Here is a 20820-nt window from a genome sequence, read left to right on the forward strand (position 1 = left end):
ATAGATCAAAAGGTTTAGTCTAGTACTGATTCTTTTACATCCATTAACAGGAATCTTTCATGAACAGGTGAGTCTCAAGGACAATGCTTTATTCTGTACTTTAAAAGCCTCTTAATCTTTCATGTTGTACACTTCCTTTGAGACAAACATCCACTCTGCTGAGATGGACAGGGCCGTGTATCCATGGCAACAGGGCTGTAGAGTCTGTCATTGGTGAGTGACAATGATTGACAGTCTCTTTGCCAAAAAGACAGAGAGGATTCAGAATGACAGATGCATCGATCCGAAAAATCAGAGCCCTACAAATCCATGTGTGATGAATGTTAAGTCACTAAAGTACTTGTCCACGAAAAAGTAAAGTAAAACCACTTCACTGAAAGTTTATAGACATCTGTATGTCTCTTTCTAGGTGGGAATCATCGACGATGACATCTTTGAGGAAGACGAACATTTCTTTGTGCGTTTGCTGAATCTGCGTATCGGTGATGCGGAGGGTATGTTTGAGAGTGACGACACGGATCAGGGTCCCAAGGCCCGGCTGGTGGAGCCGCTGATGGCTACGGTCACCATCCTGGACGACGACCACGCGGGGATCTTCACTTTTACAGACCACCTGGTGCGAGTGAGCGAGAGCGTGGGCACCATGGAGGTGACGGTGGTCCGGAACTCTGGCGCCCGCGGAACCGTGATCATTCCGTACCACACGGAGCCCGGAACGGCCCATGGGGGAGGGGTCGACTACGAGGACACACACGGAGAGCTGGAATTCGCCAACGACCAGACAACGTGAGTGTGCTTCTGTGAAAAGACAAAAGAAATCAGATTTAGCTGTGTTTGGCTGTGCATAACTCACTTCCACGATGTAAGAGTGTTCTGGGTGGTTGCCAGGGCATGCCTATGTAGTTGCTAGGTTGTTCTGAGTTGTTACTAGAGAGTTGCTAGGGTGTTCTGGGTGGTTACCTGGTGATTTTAGCGGCTACTAGAAATTTTATAGACAGTTGATATGGTGTTTTAGTGGTTATTATTACGGAGTTGCTTGGCAGTTTCCAGGATATTATTCTGAGTGGTTGCTTATGTGCTCTGAGTGGTTGCTAGTGTGTTGCTAGACAGTTGCAAGGTGTGCTGGGTGGTTACCTGGTGATTTTAGTGGCTACTAGAAAGTTTATAGACAGTTGCTAGGGTGTTTTAGTGGTTGTAGTGACTATCCTTAATCAAATTGTCCTGTTACACTTCTTGGGTCTGCTGTGCTGAGGGGTTAGACGCTTCCTTTGTCTTAAAAATCCATTGTCCACCAAGTTGCACATGCTTTTCTTGTTGTTTATTATTTTAAACTTGATTACAAAAAATTAAACTGATGTAAACTGAGAAAAGGTAATGCAAACTTAATGAAATCAAAAAACTTTTGCTGGCAAACAAACAGAAGGCAAGGTCTAAAGACCATGTGCTCCCAGCAGGCCACACTCCTACAAGCCACGCCTAGCCTTTAAGCTTCACCTGTCCTGCAGAGGGTGGACCTCTTAAAGTCCCACTCCGCTATTTTTAAACATTCCCAGTGGTCTTTAAATTATGATTATGCCATTTTTAGCCAAAATCACAAAACCTGTGCCGTTTTCTGGGACTTCGCTTCAGCAGAGCGGCAGTAGCTCATTAGCAATTCGCCTCTGCGTTGTGGGCGGAGCCGTTGGCACGGAGACGACCCTCCCCCTGCCCGTTGCTGAGAGCTCTGTCTCTCCCGCTAGCTTACACCCCCAATACCGGTGGGGCAACAGTATTATATACACGTTAATTATTATTATCCGAAGTTAATCAAAGTTATCACCGATCACCGATCATTATTTCACTCCAAGACGTCGCGTGTGGAGACGCCCAGTGGAGTTACTACGTCACAACTCCACCAGGTGTTCTGGATGATTACTAATGTGTTGCTAGGCAGTTGTTATTGTGTTATTAGTGGTTATTAGAGAGTTGCTAGCAGGGTCCGAAATTAACACCCGCCAAGCGCCAAATGCGGGTAGATTTTCTGTTTGGCGAGTATATCTCAAAAGGCTATCCGCCCCACTGGCGGGTGAATGTTCATACCAAAATAGTAATGTAATGAGTTAACGTTAACGAGTCCTCTTATCGATGCTCCTGCTCCAAAGCGAATTTTTATCCCGCCATAGTCTTATTTGATCTGTGAGTAATGTAGACGACAGTAGTGCGTGTGACAGGGCGCAACTGAAGAACGAGCAGAGAGAGAGCGAGCCCCGGTCGCGCGCGCACTTTTTCTCTTCGGAGCCAGGCGAAAGTATTCACCGTCTCCTAAGCGCTGTCTTGCTCTCTCTCCCTGGCACATATTAATCAAAATAAATCGACACGAAGGTCAGGAGACTAAAGTTTCATGTGGAGCATTCGGATATGTTTTTTCCTGAATTACTGCTGGGTGTGAATTGTGCTAAAATACCTTATCTTCTCTGAAAATCGTTCCGCACATTCAGGTGACATAAACCACACTTTAAATAAACGAAAAAACCTATCCAGTGATGAAATGTTTTCTGTATTGACACAAATCTTGTGGGATGTCCTAGCTGCCGGGATCACACAACGCGAACACATCCGATAATGACACGTCCGATTCGCGAAGTAATGACTCCTTTGAACCGATTCATTTTAATGAATGGTTAAACAACTGATATTTCCCAATAGTAGGGAGGTTAAGCCCAAAAAATAGGCCTTTGACTTCAAGTCATGATGCAAAGGTCTCCTTTGGTATGGAAGTACCTTAGGGTCATACAAATAAATTTATCCTAAGACACAAGTGAGATCACACTTTGTATCAGAAATAAACATGTTTTTTCAAAAATGGCCGCCAATGCGCCGAAAATACTCTAGAGCCCATATCTTTGCTTCTGTTATCGCTATAATGACAAATTTGGTGTCAAAGTGTACATTCTTGGGGTCAAGGAATCCAATAAAATTGGTTTCAAGTTTAAAAAAATAATAATTTTCCCCATACCATGACAATTGGGGGTAAATATGCACATTTCACATAAAAATTGTCATCAGAGTGACTTTACTTATCTTTTCGTTCAAAAACTTTAATTTTGTATTTAAGCAGTGCAGCTACTTCTGTACATTACATTTGTCCTAAGTAGCATGAGATTTCGACCAGTCAGGAGTAGCCTATAGCATATCAGTTCCTGCAACAACACATCCCATCTGCACCAGGAGCTGTGACAGCTGTTGAAGGTCAGAGGTGACAGGTTAACACTTTGAGGTTCGTATGACTTTCTCATTAAATATTTTTTTTTTTTTAATGTTAGATAACTAATAAATAGCTAGCTAGTTGACTATGGAAAAAAAAACCTTAGAGGGAAAACCTCTTTTCTCGAGAATACTGAAGCCAAAAATTATCCTTATAATTTGTATTAATTTAAAACACACTTGCTGCAGCTAGCAGACCTAGGCGAGGCAGCTCGCGCGCCTATTGGATGCTATGCGGCAACTGCTGCAACCTATCGAGGCACTGCTCGTGACGTAAGCACCAATGAGTGGGCGAATGGGCGTGGCTTATGCCTATATAAGCCAGAGCTCGATAAGATGCTCCTTGGTTTTCATCGACTGAAGCGAAACCAGATGGTAGCACAAGCACGGCAGGGTTACGCAACACTCATTCCCTCTTCTAGAGAGAACCGAGGTTACGTTAGTAACCGTGACGTTCTCTTACGAGAGTACTCTCGTGTTGCGTAAGCTAGCTTACGCTACGGGAATCCAATTTAAAACGCCGTGCATGCTAAATCTACCACAACACTGACCCAAGGGCGAGCGCCCTGAGTTCATATGATATGGGGATATAAAAAGCCGACATTGGGAATGGGCTTAATAAGAATGATATAAGGTAAACGTGGTTACCTTAAATGCATAGAGGGTGCTTAACACGGTATAACAGTCAGGGGAGGCAATAGCCTGCCTGAACTGAAAACTTTGCAGTCCGCGGAACCGAGTCCGGCAGAACTGAGCGGATAAACTAAACTGACAACAGTCTAGCTTGGAGCGCGGGAACTTCCAGGTTATAGAACCCTATAAATGTAGACAGAGAGGCCCAGCCTGCCGCCATACAGATATCGTGAAGGGAAATCCCACTGGACCAGGCCCATGAAGAGGCATGCCTCTAGTGGAATGAGCTCTGACGCCCAGAGGGCAACGAAGGCTCTTAGATGTATAAGCCAGTGAGATAGCGTCCACTTTCCACCTGGAAAGGCTATGTTTCGAGGCAGCTAGACCTTTAGATCGGCCACCAAACGAAACAAATAGCTGTCCTGACCGTCTGAAAGCAGCCGAACGTTCCAAGGGCCCTAACCAGGCAAAGGAGATTCACGTCAGACTCGCTGTCAGATCCGAAGAGAGAATGTCAGATTGAAGAGGCGGTGGTACCAGTACCAGTCGGTCGCCTTCCAAGGTTTCAGAGCTGCGACGCATTTCTGATTGACCCTGAGGCGAAACAGATCGGAGGCCCAAGCTTGAGACGGCACTCGTGCTTTCAGCCACCACTGCAGTGGGCGCATGCGAAGCAGACCCAGCTGGAGTACTGATGATGATGAGGCCATGAGGCCCAGCATCTTCTGAAATCTCTTGAGCGGGACTATAGTGCCGCAATGTTCAGTATGCGCTCTGGCGATAGTCGCGCTGTCATTGACAGCGAGTTCAGCTCTGTGCCCAGAAAGGATATTTCCTGGCTCTTCGCCCAATTGACTGTGAGACCAAGATTCTCGAGGTGTTCGAGTAATATGGTCCTGTGTTCTATGAGCTCTGAATGAGATCGAGCTAGAATCAGCCAATCGTCCAAATAGTTCAAAGCTGGCATTCCCTGAAGTTTCAGGGGCGCGAGAGCCGCGTCCATGTACATCATAATATACAGGATGCCAGGGACAGGCCGAACGGTAGGACTGTGTATTGATATGCCTGGCCCTCGAAGGTGAATCTCAAAAATCGCCTGTGACGAGAGAATGTCAGACTCGCTGTCAGATCCACAGAGACTTGTGCTCTGAAAGGAGTGGCAAGTACTTTGGGGACATAATCATGTCTTGGTTTGAGGATGACCTTGGAGTCATTAGGCCCAAACTCAAGGCACGACGCACTAACAGAAAGTGCGTGTAAGTCACCCACCAGCTTGACTGAGGCGATAGCCACCAGAAAGGCGGTTTTCAATGAGAGATACTTAAGGTCCACAGACTGTAGAGGTTCGAAAGGGGCACCCTTCATGGCCTCCAGGACCAAGGAAAGGTCCGAGGGGGGGCGAGGAGGGTTCATCCTTCTAGCTCCCCTGAGGAAGCGGACTACAAGGTCGTTCCTACCCAGTGACTGGCCATGCGAATGTTTGACAAACGCAGCAATAGCCGCCACATATACCTTGAGCATGGATGGGGATCTACCCTTATCCAAGAGCTCCTGTAGGAAGGAGAGAACCTCCGACACCCCACAATCTTGTGGATCCAGGTTGCGAGCTGAGCACCAACCTGAGAACACTGACCACTTGGAACCATAAAGCCATCTAGTAGAGGGCGCTCTAGCTTGCGTAATCGTGTTTAACACTCCGTCGGGGAGACTGATGGGTACCCGTTGATGGCCCACACATGCAGAGCCCAAAGCTCGGGTCGTGGGTGCCAAATCGTTCCCCCGGCCTGTGAGAGGAGATCTCTCCTCAATGGGACAGGCCACGGAGGCAAGCTCTGAAGCTGCATCAGCTCCAGAAACCAAACTTGGTTCGGCCAGAACGGAGCTACTAGAAGTACACAGGAACCGTTCTCCCTTATAGGCTTGATTACCTGTGGTAACAGCATGATCAGAGGGAAAGCATAGAGAGGGCGGCTGGGCCAGTGATGGGCAGCCCAGCCGCCAGTGATGGGCTGGGCCAGTGATGGGCTGGGCCAGTGATGGGTGCTGAACCCATACAAGGATGCGTTCTGCCAGTGCATGAAGGTTCCGTGATCTCAGACTGCCCTGGCGATTTATGTAGGAAACCACCGACATGTTGTCCGTGCGGACAAGGACATGGTGGCCCTTTAGAAGGGGAAGGAAGAACCGCAAGGCGTTCTCGACCGCCTTCATCTCTAGACAGTTTATGTGCAAGCTCTTTTCTTGGCTTGACCACAGGCCAAAAGTCGGTCTGCCCTCATAGAGGGCGCCCCAGCCCGAATTGGAGGCGTCTGTCGAAACCACTATCAGTTTAGAGATTACTCCCAGGTTTACACCTGTCTGATACCAGTCGACCGCCTTCCAGGGCTCCAGAGCTGTGACACAGTTCTGAGTTACCTTGAGACGTAAACGACCGGATGCCCATGCTCGACGCAGGACCCACGTCTTCAGCCAGTGCTGTAAAGGGCGCATGCGAAGCAGACCTAAACGAAGAAATTATTAAGTTGTGAATGGACTGTGTGTTTGGCATGTGTTTTTTAATAAAAAATTGCATACTTCACCTCCAATTGTCATGTTAAGGACAACATTATTGTTTTTTAGTCTTGGAACCTATTTTATTGGACTCCTTGACCACAAAAATGTACCCGTTGATACCAAATTTGTCATTATAGCTATGACAGAAGCAAAGATATGGGCCTCTCAAGTATGGTCGGCGGCCATTTTTAAAAAATGTGTGTATATAAGATACAAAATGTGATCTCACTTGTGTCTTAGGATAAATTTATTTCTATGGCCCTAAGGTACTTCCATACCAAAGGGGACCTTTGCATCATGACTTGAAGTCAAAAGTCACTTAACCTCCCTACTACAAGGGGGTAATCCATCGACCGGAAGTTGAAGCCGGCCGGGTGCCGCCATCTTGTAGCAGAACTTCACTTGCGTTAGCATTCCCATTGACTCCCATTCATTTTGGCGTCACTTTGACAGCGAATAACTTTACATCTGAGGCGTTTAAAGACTCCATTTGTCCATTATTTATTTCTAAAGAAACACGACAATGTATACAGAGCTCCATTACCTTCTATGTTACACTATGGCCCCGTAGAAACAGATATTGTAAAAATAGGCTAACGATTGCGTCATAACCACTCGACTCTCTGTCACGCTGTACAGAAATTACCGTACAGACAGGAGGAGAAGCTCGCAGGCAATCGGGGGACGTCCCGTCAAGGGAGAAGCCCATAGATAATGAGTCCATAAAAGCAACGGAATACTTACTCCTGCTCACTCACGCCAAAGAACTCTTTGCTCAAGTTCCCCGTCTCTGCAAGATTAACGTTGGCAATTTTCACGCACAGCTACTAGAGGAGTAACGTCTGTCAGACAGGTTGCTCACGTCATCAAGCTTAGTTTGAGTCGGTTTGAGTCTGCGCGTCAGGAACGGAAGTGCTTAAAAATCGCTAAAAATGGGCTTCAACTGTCTCAACTGAGTTCCAATGAGATGGCTCTGTCCACTTCTTATACTGTCTATGATATTTCCAGTCCTTCAGTTACTGATCGGATCAGTCAGAGTGAATGGAGTAAAAAAAAATAGGCAGAGTAAAACTAAATATATTTTTTAAATAATTATAATATATTATTATTGCATATATTTTATTAAATATACAATTAATACATTTAATTTGTACAGAACTATTTTCATAGGCACCACCACAAAAATATTATCTTTTAATGTGTGTAAATTGTGTAATATGTGTGAGTAAATAAAAGTAAAAATGGAAATAATAGACCAGAAATATGACAAAAATGTTTAAATATAGCCTATATATAAATGAATGTATATGTGACACAAAAAGGCTGTTTATTATTTTGGCCGGTAAAAAATATGCTTGGCTGGTGGATTTTTTCATCTACCAGTCCCCGTGGCAGGTGAGTCAAAAAGTTAATTTCGGACCCTGGTTGCTAGGGTGTTCTGAGTGGTTACCAGAGTTGCTAGGCAGTTGCTATGGGATTCTGAGTAGGAAGTTTATAAGCAGTTGCTAGGGTGTTCTGATTGTTTCTAGAGAGTTGATAGACAGTTACTAGAGAGTTGATAGACAGTTGCTAAAGTGTGCTGGGTTGTTACTAGAGAGTTGATAGGCAGTTGCTAGGGTGTATTAACTGTCTCAGTGATCCTCTTGTCTCTGGATATAGCTCTGGTTCCTCCTACAATATTATTTTTTTTCTTCCGTTTTATCATCCAGCAGATGCAAATGGTGTGTCTGATGATGAACTCCTCCCCTGAACAAGACACATGATTTGAGACATTACAGAGTATATACGTTGATGGGACTTGTTCAAATCCCTGGAGAATGAGCTATAGTGAGCTAGCTCAGTATGCGTGAGCCAGTGAGATCAGTTAGCGGATGCAACGTTTCTGTCTGTCTGGAGTCTTTTCTGTCTATGCCGGATGAACCTGACAGTGTCCTACATTATGGATGAGCACTAAACATTACGATTTTCCTGTGTGCATGTCAGTGCTGGAGGTAAATCCAACCCTACTCAACAATGTAGCGTCCTTACAAACAGCATTGTGGATTTAGCTTTTTTGTGCAATGAGGTTTATAATGGGAGCATCAGCATGTGTGTGTGTGTGTGTGTGTGAATGTGATTAAATATTGACATGCAGCCTTTTGAAGTGATTTAAATGCTTATATTTCCATGATTTGTGTGAGCATGGTTTTGTGCCTAATATATGTGTATTGGTATGTTGTTTGTGTGTGTGTGTGTGTGTGTGTGTGTTTGTGTGCATGTGTGAGTGCTTGTGTGTGTGTGTGTGTGTGTGTGTGTTTGTGTGTTGATCATTCATCAGTTCTTTTAATGTGATTTCATGTCAGGGTGGAGCGCTGCTGTTCATGACCCCTGAGGAATGGCATTAAGTATTTATAAGGGTGTGTCGTGTGTGTGTGTGTGTGTGTGTGCCCGTGTGTGTCGTTATGCAGTTCTAGCTTTCTGCCATTTTCCTTTTTAGTCTCAGTTTTCTGTCACTTGTCGCAGTAATCGATGTGAGACTTCAAAGCCACCACCTGAATTTCTGATTACTTGTGTATATTTTTCTCTGTGTGTGTGTGTGTGTGTGTGTGTGTGTGTGTGTGTGTGTGTGTGTGTGTGTGTGTGTGTGCATGTCTGCAGTCAGACCTTTCAGGTGAGGATCATTGATGATGAAGAGTACGAGAAACGTGAGAATTTCTTCATCGTTCTTGAGGAACCTCGCTGGCTGAAGAGGGGCATCTCAGGTGTGTTTTGCACTACGAGAACAACGAGTAGCTTTATTGGTTTTAGAGTGGTTTTGGGCATTCATTTGACAGTGTTTTTCGATACAGTTGGCTTCGCTCCAGCCCTAATGAGCTGCCTATCACGACAGTAGTGGTTCTGCGGATTACAAAACTCACAGTTCGGATCATATTACGGTTTGTGAGTCACGGATGGGATAATTTTTTGGATCTGCAAAAAAGAACAAAATACACCAATTACAAGCATAGAAAAAATACAATATAACAAAGTTGCAATTAAATTAACTGTAGTATTCAGCTACAGAAATGTTATAATTAGGCCTAAATGTAAAATAACACTATAGTGTTGTAATGGATTTTCCCTGAATCTAACTACGTACCTGGAACCTAATTATCTTTATAAATAAAATGATCTGGGGTGCCCAGTCAACACCCAAGCGTCTACTCATCGACACTTAATAAATATCTGGGGCGTCTCCAAATCGACACTTAACCTAGCGTCTCCCAATCGACACTGAATATCCTTTATACTCTAGCTCCTACGTCTTCCGTCGACACTGGCCGAGTTCCCTAACTTACTTGTTCTTGCTACGCAGCTTAAATGACAGACAGACTTCAGTAAATGTCCTTTAAATGCTCTTTATTACAGCCAGGAGTTCTCGAGCATTTCTCAGAGATTCCACCAAGAATAAACAAGGCCGGAGGATCTCAGACAATTTCCATTGAGAATCCCACCGAAAACACAGAAACAACAGTTTTTATAGAATAGGGAGGTATGGCATAGTGACATTAATTTGATAATTTGGTTATTCATTTACAGTCTCTTCTGTTACTGGGTAGAGAAGAATTTGTTTTAACGATTACTTCATTGATCACAAGTTCTAACCTAGTCATCTGTCTAGTTTAATTTCCTATATTTGTTATTTATACACACAGTCAGGGGTTCGACACACATACATTCATCTAAAACACAGAATGTCTTAGAACATTGTTTTAGAGATTTAGCAGGTTAAACAAGGTCAAATGTTAAAACATGGTTTTCTTAATATTCAGCTTAAATTTTCTACCACAGTGTTCACTGTATAAATTAAATACAGATTAATCTTTGTTAAAGATGTGTTTTGTTGTTTGATTAACATTAATGATAGATAGCAGCAGGTATTTATAGGCTGCTGTCACTTTAAAGGGATACTCCACTATTTTTGGAAATAGGCTCATTTTACAACTCCCTCAGAGTTAAACTGTTGAGTTTTACCGTTTTTGAATCCATTCAGCCGATCTCCGGTTCTGGCGGTACCACTTTTAGCATAGCTTAGCATACATCATTGAAGTGGACAAGACCATTAGCAGTTCTCAAACAAAAATCACCAAAGAGTTTCAACATTTTTCCTATTTAAAACTTGACTCTTCTGTAGTTACATCGTGCACTAAGACCGACGGAAAATGTAAAGTTGCGATTTTCTAGGCTGATATGGCTAGGAACTATACTCTCATTCCTGCGTAATAATCAAGAAACTTTACTGCCGTACCATGAGTGCAGCAGGCGTAATGATATGATGCAGCGCTTGAAAATAGGCCACCTTCCGTCAACACAACGGAACTATTTTCAGGCGCTGCGTCATATCATTACGCCTGCTGCACTCATGGTACGGCAGTAAAGTTTCTTGATTATTACGCAGGAATGAGAGTATAGTTTCTAGCCATATCAGCCTAGAAAATCGCAACTTTACATTTTCCGTCGGTCTTAGTGCACGATGTAACTACAGAAGAGTCAAGTTTTAAATAGGAAAAATATCGAAACTCTTTGGTGATTTTTGTTTGAGAACTGCTAATGGTCTTGTCCACTTCAATGATGTATGCTAAGCTATGCTAAAAGTGGTACCGCCAGAACCGGAGATCGGCTGAATGGATTCAAAAACGGTAAAACTCAACAGTTTAACTCTGGGGGAGTTGTAAAATGAGCCTATTTCCAAAAAAAGTGGAGTATCCCTTTAAGACCTAATGCACGGATCCAATTTAATGATCCGATTTATTTCTCAACTGTTTACGTTCACTCAAGACACACCCGACTGTGTTTACAAGAATACTTGCCAAGACAGGTATTTTGACATATTTTATGCATATGAGTTCGTTCAAGCTCAAGGAGATGCGGAATCAATTCGCATCTTTGTGTGTGCGCGCTTCGGCATGCGAGTACCAAATTAAGTTCTCTTTCGGCTCTTCTTGTGCTGGAAGTGTAAGTGTAAATTAAGACGTGCAAATGATACAATGACAACAACTTTTTTTGTTGTGGGTCAAAATGACCCGTTTAACGAAGGCTAGCTAGCATCCTTGTTAGCACGCCTGCCTCCCATGCCTGACACTCTGGTTCGAATCCCACTCGGAGCATTTCATTTGTTGCCGTGACCCGGATAAGAGTGAGGTTTTGGGGGTGAGTGTAACTGAGGCCAGCTAGTAAGAGCTGTCCAAATTTCGCGTAAACCTCACTCCCCTGGCCTTAAGAGGCGCGTTAGGGACTGATGCTAGAGACCGCGTCCTTGTTAGCACGCCCACCTCCCATGCCGGAGACGCCGGTTCAAATCCTGCTCGGAGCGGGTCGAGTTGGACTGGAGGGATTACATTTGGTGCCGTGACCCAGATGGGAGTGAGGTTTAGGGGGGTGAGTTTAATGGTAAGAGCTGTGAGTGTAAACCTCACTCCCCTGGACTCAAGATACTGTGGTCTTTAGCGACCTTGTTAACGGCCGATTGAAATCCCGCTCGGAGCAGTGCCAGTAGCACCGGAGGGTTTACTCTCGCAATATAATACAAAAGGGACTTTGCACTGTTTGTTGCTTGCATCATATGAGCAGTGCTATTTCAAATCAATCTCTTTTGAGGTGCCATTTGGTTAGAATGCTGTTTTAGGGTTTATTCATAACAGGAAAGTCCGCTAGTCCAGACCAAATACAATGTTGATTTGTTTTGTTTGGTTTGGATCACTTTCGCACTGCCCTTTTTGCAAGTGAACCAAAATGTGTAAACAAAACCACACGTGTGCTAAGGTCATCCATTCATTGGACAGAAATTCTCAAGCAGGAAGTGCAAAAACAGGCTAATCATGGAGATTTTTCGTTGTGCAATTTTTATTCTTTTACTGATTTGGTGTTATCAGCTACTAATCCAAAATGAAGAAACTTATGAGCATCATATGATACAATGTCATTGTAACAAAGTATGTTGTTATGGGAAGGAGGAGGCGGGAACCGACAAACATTTAAACAATTTAATAATAAAACAAACACAAAACGAAAGTAAAAACGGCAGCCCCTCACGGACGACTGTCAGCACATAAACAAAACATCACATAACATATAAGTCCAGCCCTCATTCTCTCTCGTCCTTCACTGTCATCACTCTCTATGCTTCCGCTCCTCCGTGAGATACGAGACCGGTGCGTCGCACAGGTGACGCTCGTTAGTAATCACGCCACCGTTCTCTCACGGCCTTCGGCCTCATCCTGCTTGCCACAGTCATCTATAGTATACGATGTTGTAATTAGGGTGTTGCAAGACGGTTCCGGCAGAGAGAGTATGCTCTTATGTGCACTGTACCAGAGTTTGTTTGGAACCGGACCGAGACCACCTCTTCAGCTGTGTCTCGGTACGGTTGTTTGGTCCTTACCCGAGTGCGATTGCTGTATACACACCTGCCCAAAAGATCCGCACCAAGGAGGGAAACGAACTTGAGTTCAAATCATTCGAACCAAACAAGACAGGTGTGAATACACCCTTAGTATTCAGAGAGGCAGCTCACTAGGGTTTGGAACAGGACCACGGTTCCGAGATGTGTGTAGATGCGTGTGTTTGTGTGTGTTTGTGTGTGTATGTGTGTGTTTATTAATGGAGTAAACTCATCTCCAGCACTAACTCCATCTCTCTTGTCCCTCCTTACACCACGCAGCCCTGCTGCTGAACCAAGGTAAGGTTTCAGATCAACCTCTGATCAAACTCTGACATGTGTCCACACTAACCCTCATGTTACACACTCAGAAGAGAAAAAGGGCTAGAAGCTTCCCTGAACGTAGTGATGCCGAGTCCGAGTCAAGACCGAGTCTTTGAAGGGTCGAGTCTGAGTCGAGACCGAGTCCATTGGTTTTCAAATACAGTCGAGTCCGAGTCAAGACCGAGTCTTTGAAGGGTCGAGTCCGAGTCGAGACCGAGTCCGTTGTTTTTCAAATACAGTCGAGTCCGAGTCAAGACCGAGTCTTTGAGGAAGCAAGTCCGAGTCGAGATTTTGTTTGAGGAAGCAAGTCCGAGTCGAGATTTTGTCTCGACATCAGTTTTGATATTCATGATTTAATATCACCCCAGTTAATAATCAACAGTTAGGCCTACAGACTAAGCTAGATTGGGAATTGTTTAGAGAAGCAGTCTTAACTAGTGATGGGGACGAGACCGCCTATGCCGAGTCCGAGTCAAGACCGAGTCTTTGAAGGGTCGAGTCCGAGTCTTTGAAGGAACAAGTCCGAGACGAGTCCGAGAAAGCAGAAATCGGTCTCGAGACCGGTCTAGTAATGATGTAGTACCGAGACCGGACTCGAGTACTACATCACTACCATGAGGGACACGATTATGGTGTGAAAAGAGGGACCGCTGAAAGAGAGGAGTTCAAAACATTAGACAGAAAGTGAAAAAGAAATCTCAATGGTAGTTTTCACAATCTAATCAATCCCAGTTTTTACTCTCTGAATCTTTTTCACTCTGAAAGAAAGTAAAATGGGTTGTAAATGGCTTTTAATGTGGACTTAAAAGTTTGTAAATCCACAGTCTGGCACAGAGGAATCACATGCATTCAGAACATCTCTCAAAGCCTGAATTCAAACCGTGTTGTTTCGTTTGTGTGTGTGTCGTTGTACGTGGTGTCGTATTGATTGGTTGAGCTGTTATGTTTTTGATTGACAGGGAAGGGGTATGCCCTCCATTTCCTGCCTGTTGTATCTCATTCTTTTCTGTCTTCTGTCTGTTTCTTTTTCTTTATCGTGTCTCTTTCAGAGGATCCGGAGGCACAGTTGAGCACGGAGGAGGAGGAGGCCAGGAAGATAGCGGAGATGGGCAAACCTGTTCTGGGGGAGCACAGCCGGCTGGAGGTGGTGATCGAGGAGTCCTATGAATTTAAGGTATTACATCTGAAAACATGGAAAAAAAGTCAGTCCATATTTTCTTTATTTTATTTTATTTTATTTTATTTTATTTTATTTTATTTTATTTTATTTTATTTTGTTTTATTTATTGGGGAGTCCTGTGAATTTACTGCAAAGCATCAGATCTAAAAACATTGGAAATTGTAGGTCAATATTTCTTTATTATTATTATTATTATTTTATTAGGGAGTCATCCCATCTAAAAACATTGGAAATTGTAGGTCCATATTTTATTTTTTATTTTATTTTATTTTATTTTATTTTATTTTATTTTATTTTATTTTATTTTATTTTATTTTATTTTATTTTATTTTATTTTATTTTATTTTATTTTATTTTATTTTATTTTATTTTATTTTAGTGAGAAGTCCTATAAATTTACTGTAAGGTATCCCATCTGAAAACATTTAAAGCAGTCAGTCCATATTTTATTGTATTTTAATATTTTAATTTGATTCTAATTAATGTAAGGTGTCACGTCTGAAAACATTATTTTAATTTTATTTTAAAAGCATTTTTAATTTATTTAAAAGAAATCATGATGGCATTTTTCAGTCTTACACCATCTGTTCTTCAACCTCTAAAAAGACTTGACATAAGGTCACATGGTGAAATCATGCATGCTAATCCGTTCTTCATGTACAGTGTTCAGTACAGTCTATATATAGGTTATGTGGTATACGGTATGAAAAATGCACATGCATCATTGATACCAGCCCATAGCTTGTGATTCCCAGTAGATCCCCAATGTATTCCTGGACATGATGATTAGATTTTTTTCTTCATATTTGCAGTGCACAATTTTAAATTCTAACTGTTTATGACTATTTACAAAAAGAAATTATTTGAAGCTCCAACTTAATGATTACCTGGAGTGAAAAGATTTTTTTCGGCTCTGTTCATGCTTGTTGATGACAGCAAAATTTGATGGGTTGATTAAATTCTCATGATATGAATATTACACTCATATCTTTTTTTCAGTGTTATTTATCAGATCAGTGGTGCTAAACGAACAGTTGTCAGGTTCATTAGGTTGTCATGATAGTAATATCAAGAAATTCATTGCCAGCACTTCAGTGGTCCAGATCTGTTCTTTCTTTCTTTTTTCCTTCTTTCTTTCATTCATACACACACACACACACACACACACACACACACACACACATATATATATATATATATATGTGTGTGTGTGTGTGTTTATAAATATGTATGTATATATTTATATTTTTAATGTATATACATATTTATATTTATTTTTTATTATCACAAAAATCACACTGAATCTGATAAGATATTTTAAATTCTGAAAATAATTATAATATAATATAATTATAAAATAAATATAATAATAGTAATAGTAATATATCTATTTATTTGTATTATTATTATTAATAATATGTATACATATATTAATATTTTATTATATATAGATATATTTATTTCTATTATTGTTTTTGTTCACAAAAATCGCACTGAATCTGATCAATTTAAATTCTGAAAATATAATAATAATACATGTATTTATTTGTTTTTATTATATATTTGTTTTTATTATTTTGTGAGCAAGAATCACATTGAATCTGATATTTAAATAAATAAATATTGACATCAGAGTGAACAGTGACATCGGAATGATTTTTTATGTCAATCTAACTTGTTGTCATATATCATAATTGTGCATTATATGAAATGATATTATGAAATTTTGTTGTTAATAATATGGTGACAAATATACCAGGATAGAGTGACACCATTAGAACACAGTTCCAAGCTTTTCACTAGTGATTATCCTGAACTGTGACATCAAAGAAAAGTCCTCTGCATGAGTTTCTGCAAGCGTCACGCACACCTGGGCTTTTATGACTTTACCTGAGTTTAAACACAAGTTCATTGTGTCTGATATGGGCCACATTAATGATGTCATGTGAACAACCTTAAATGTACTTAATCCTGTGGTCTAAATGTTGCCAGTGATCCGTTGCTGTGTTTCAGAGCACCGTTGATAAACTGATCAAGAAGACTAACCTGGCGCTGGTCATCGGCACTCATTCCTGGCGAGAGCAGTTTGTGGATGCAGTGACCGTCAGTGCAGGTCTGCCTGTCTTACACACCTTTGTGTTCTTCAACAGTGTGTTGGATGTCTCTTTTGAAATAGGAATACATTGTATGAGTCACACTGTATAAATTGCATTCCCTCAGAGATACACAGACTTAATAAAACACATAATGAGGCGCTTTCATTCTCAACCTGCTCCTCTTAAAAGCTCAGTCTCAGAAGCTTCAGCAATACACAATAGCTCAAAAATGACTTGTTTTGTACGCATTTGTGCACTTTGCTTTCATGGAACAGAAAAGAAGAGTGTTCAGTGTGCAATTTTCTATAACAACTTAAAATGTATCATAAAGGCACCATAGAAATGGTCCGTACTGTTTATTTAAAGTTATTTATTTTGTATTATTATGAAACTTGTAAAAGAAAAAATGGTTTGGATTGAACGATATAAGGTTGTTCATGTACAGTAAGCGATGTGATACTGTCATCTGGTGGTTAGTTGTGTTAATGACCGTGCATGTAAAATTGTGTCCAGAATGTGGTTGTTTAAATCTTTAATTGTGTGTGGCATCCTCAGGTGATGGAGACGATGACGAAGACGAGGGTCGAGAGGAGCGTCTCCCGTCCTGCTGCGATTACGTCATGCACTTCCTGACAGTGTTCTGGAAGGTTCTGTTCGCGTTCGTTCCGCCCACGGAGTACTGGAACGGATGGGCCTGTTTCGTGGTGTCCATCATTGTAATTGGCCTCCTCACTGCGGTCATCGGAGACCTGGCGTCTCACTTCGGCTGCACTGTCGGCCTTCGCGACACTGTCACCGCAGTCGTGTTTGTGGCTCTGGGCACTTCTATCCCAGGTGTGCTTGGGGACATTTAATCCAGTATTCACGGGCACTTCAGCCACACTTTCAAATCTCTGAATGACACTGCATTAAAAAACACAGCATAAATGCAAGATGAATTTATTGTGAACAAAAATGCACAAACATAATTTTTTATTTGACTTATTATTACAATATTATTACAATTTTCTGTTTTTTATTTGAATATATGTTCAAAGTTATGCACCGTTACTCCAGTCTTCAGCGTCACATGATCCTTCAGAAATCAGTCTAATATGATGATTTGCTGCTCAAGAAACATTTCTGTTTATTATCAGTGTTGAAAACAGTTGTGCTGCTTCATATTTGTGTGGAAATGAAATGCATTTTATCTTTTAGGATTCTTTAATGAACAGAAAGTTCAAAAGAACAGCATAATATTTGAAGTAGTAATCTTTTGTAATATTATAAATGTCTTTACTGTCCATTTTTTATCAGTTTAATGCATCCCTGCTGAATAAAAATATTAATTTCTTTAAAGAAAAAAAAAACGTACCCCGAACTTTGAATGGTAGTGCATATAGTTTTATATCACAATTTAGTACAAATAAATGACACAAAAAACATTATTATTAATAATAATAATATGAAATCTTAATGTCGAATGTGTGTAGATCTAATTATTATATTTTATTATATTATATTATATTATATTATATTATATTATATTATATTATATTATATTATATTATATTATATTATATTATATTATATTATATTATATTATATTATATTATATTATACATTGCCGGCCAAAAAAAAGTTGCTGTTTGGTTTTAAATAGGCAATTGATTAAGAGTATATTATTGGATCATTATTGCAGTGATCGCACATTGAAAGTCTTTTCACCTTTTCATGTAAATATCATCACAACATTTATTTCCATCAAGAGGTGCATACATTTTTGGTCAAGATCTTGTATTGTCAATGCAAGCACATCCCAAAGACTTTCAATGAGTTCAAGATCTGGACTCAGAGGAGCCGATTCATGTGTGAAACTGATTCTTCAAGCTCCTCACAAACATTCTCACACAGTTTGATCCTGATGAATCTTGGCTTTGTCATCCTGGAATATGGCCATGATGTGCATGGTTGTTTAAGAAATGAAAAGCTACACAAATATTGGCCAGTTTATCGGCCTTGTCCATAAATAAGTCAACCACTAATGCCTATATGTCTTTATCTCCCTTTTTCAGACACTTTCGCCAGTAAAGTCGCCGCTACTCAGGATCAGTACGCAGACGCCTCCATCGGAAACGTCACCGGCAGCAATGCCGTCAACGTGTTCCTGGGTATCGGCGTGGCCTGGTCTGTGGCGGCCGTGTACTGGGCCATCAAGGGCAAGAGGTTTCTCGTGGACCCCGGATCATTGGCCTTTTCCGTCACACTCTTCACTATTTTTGCCTTCGTCTGCATGGGTGTACTACTGTTCCGGCGCCGACCGTCAATCGGGGGAGAGCTGGGCGGCCCTCGTGTCTCGCGTATCCTCACTACACTCCTCTTTCTGGGTCTGTGGTTCCTCTATATCCTCTTCTCCAGCCTTGAGGCCTATTGCCACATCGAGGGCTTCTGAACGGCCCTGCAGAGAGAGAGAGAGGGGGGGAGGGGGGAGGTTTTGAGGCTCGGAGCCAAGAAGCTACACACATCAACACAAATTTGCACACACACTTACAAAACACGTATTTGGTGAGTCGTTGAATACAAGGATCGTTCAACTTAGATGTATCCAAGAACCCTGGTAGAGAATTTGAGGCGGAAGAAGTTCAGAGAAAAACAACAAGAGATGGACGATGTTTGAGAGAGATGGAAGAAGAGGAGTTTATGAATGCAAAGCATGTAGCAAAATGGAAAGAAAGAAGAGTGGAGGCAAAAAAAAGAGTGTAAAGCACTAAAACAAAAGAGGGAGCGATGATGTAAAATAGTCTTTTCGTCTCTCGAGCTCATGGGCAGGACTGACGACTTTTGTTTAGCACTGCAGACATTTGTGACATAACAGGCTTTTTACGGTTCAAGGGCACAATACATCAGAGGAAAGAGAAAAGGAAACGCCAACTATAGCGATGGCACTTTAGATGCTAATGAAAATGCCCAGCGATAGAGCTGCTTAACAGAGCAGCAGTTTAGCTTGGGCTGTGCGCATCATTCTGTACTAAAGCAGTTCTTTACGATCGCTGCTTGACAGATCGCACAATATGACTCCAGAGTAAAATGCAAGACAGACGGAAAATGTGCGTCACATTAGACTTTCAAGCATGCAAAATTACTTTAGACTCTGCCTGCAATGACTATGCACAGCAGGATATGATGTCATGCTCTAGGGCTTCTTGTTTTAATAAGTAATAAAATATAAATAACTGATAATAATGCAGTCTAGTGTGACCGCACCACCTAACAAATGAACTAATATTTCAGCTTGAGTGATTGATGTCGGACTGCTCATTCATCGGAGCCAACACTAATTCAATTTTATAGGAACGTGACAGGAATGCTAAATAACGAAATATTTGTTTTGCATAAATATTGTCCGGAAATCTGTCAGACTTAGCGGTTTATTAGTGATCTTGAGACACTAAGCGATCAAAGACTGTAATTGTGCCCTACAATGACAAAATAAAACATGTTTAACGATACCAGAAATTCATATTAGGCAGCAAAATAGTGGCAAAAAAATTAGGGCTGCGTCAGCTCATGGACGGAAGAATGATCGAAGATGGAACTAGAAAGTTATTCATCAAACTTCAGACTCAATATTCTGCTAGTTTAAAGACATTGGATCCAGATATTTTCATTTAGTTTTACATCAACACTTATAGTTTTATGACTGTCTGGGCTCTGCTGAAATGGAACACTGCTCTCTGTGACATCATAATGATTTGAATCTTCAATTGTTACATTCATTCTGCGCTTTCTGCTGCCTAGAGACAATGGAACTCTCTCGATGACATCATCATGATTCGAATCTTCAATTGTTCATTCTGCGCTTTCTGCTGCCCAGAGACAATGGAACTCTCTCTATGTCCAATGTGTCCTATGTCAAAAAGTGTCAATGTAAAAATCCCACCGGAAGACACCCGCCGTCATCTCCATATCTCCAAGCCTATACTGGGATGTGCGTGAAACTGTTTGTTTTCCTCTCTTTAGAATCAGACCACAGCAGTGTTCAGAGTATGCTAAGAATAAAAGACGTCTCCATCGAATGGAGTTCAGTCCAGTCAAAGTAACTGAGAGTTTATCTTCTTCTTAATACAGGTTTATTACGAAGCATTTGGATGTCAACTTTAGTAGGGTGCTAGCCTGGTTAAAACCAGACCATTCTCAGTTGTAACTGAGTTATGGTCTGGCAAAGCGTCATAGACAAATCATTTCCAGAGGGGCGTCACCAACAGACGTCGCGGATAGACCTAAACCCAATCAGAGCGATGAAGGAGATGACGTATGCAGAGCGGCGGAGAAACATCTCCGAGTGTTGTTCTTTGCTCGGTTTTTAACTAAAAGGAAACGTTCAGATCGCTTAAAACAGACGCGATAGCTGATTG

The 20820-nt window shown here is 41.5% G+C and overlaps 1 protein-coding gene across 4 annotated transcripts in view; it reads left to right on the plus strand.

Annotated features, from left to right (window-relative positions):
- Window positions 1-19332, plus strand: part of slc8a2b (solute carrier family 8 member 2b) — a 125702-nt gene extending 106370 nt beyond the window's left edge. For 3 of the 4 annotated variants that reach the window (XM_056238603.1, XM_056238606.1, XM_056238605.1), the window contains exons 7-13: window positions 410-786; window positions 9067-9170; window positions 13109-13126; window positions 14200-14324; window positions 16344-16443; window positions 16982-17260; window positions 18481-19332. In XM_056238603.1, coding sequence (XP_056094578.1) covers window positions 410-786; window positions 9067-9170; window positions 13109-13126; window positions 14200-14324; window positions 16344-16443; window positions 16982-17260; window positions 18481-18857 — 1380 coding nt within the window. In that variant the 3' untranslated portion in view covers window positions 18858-19332. The remainder of the gene's footprint in view (window positions 1-409; window positions 787-9066; window positions 9171-13108; window positions 13127-14199; window positions 14325-16343; window positions 16444-16981; window positions 17261-18480) is intronic. The other variant, XM_056238607.1, reaches the window with a different exon arrangement.
- Window positions 19333-20820: the final 1488 nt, after the last annotated feature.

This window comes from Rhinichthys klamathensis, unplaced genomic scaffold, assembly GCF_029890125.1.
Source record: "Rhinichthys klamathensis goyatoka isolate OS25496 unplaced genomic scaffold, OSU_Roscu_1.1 h1tg000527l_1, whole genome shotgun sequence".
In the NCBI taxonomy this organism is placed as follows: Eukaryota; Metazoa; Chordata; class Actinopteri; order Cypriniformes; family Leuciscidae; genus Rhinichthys; species Rhinichthys klamathensis.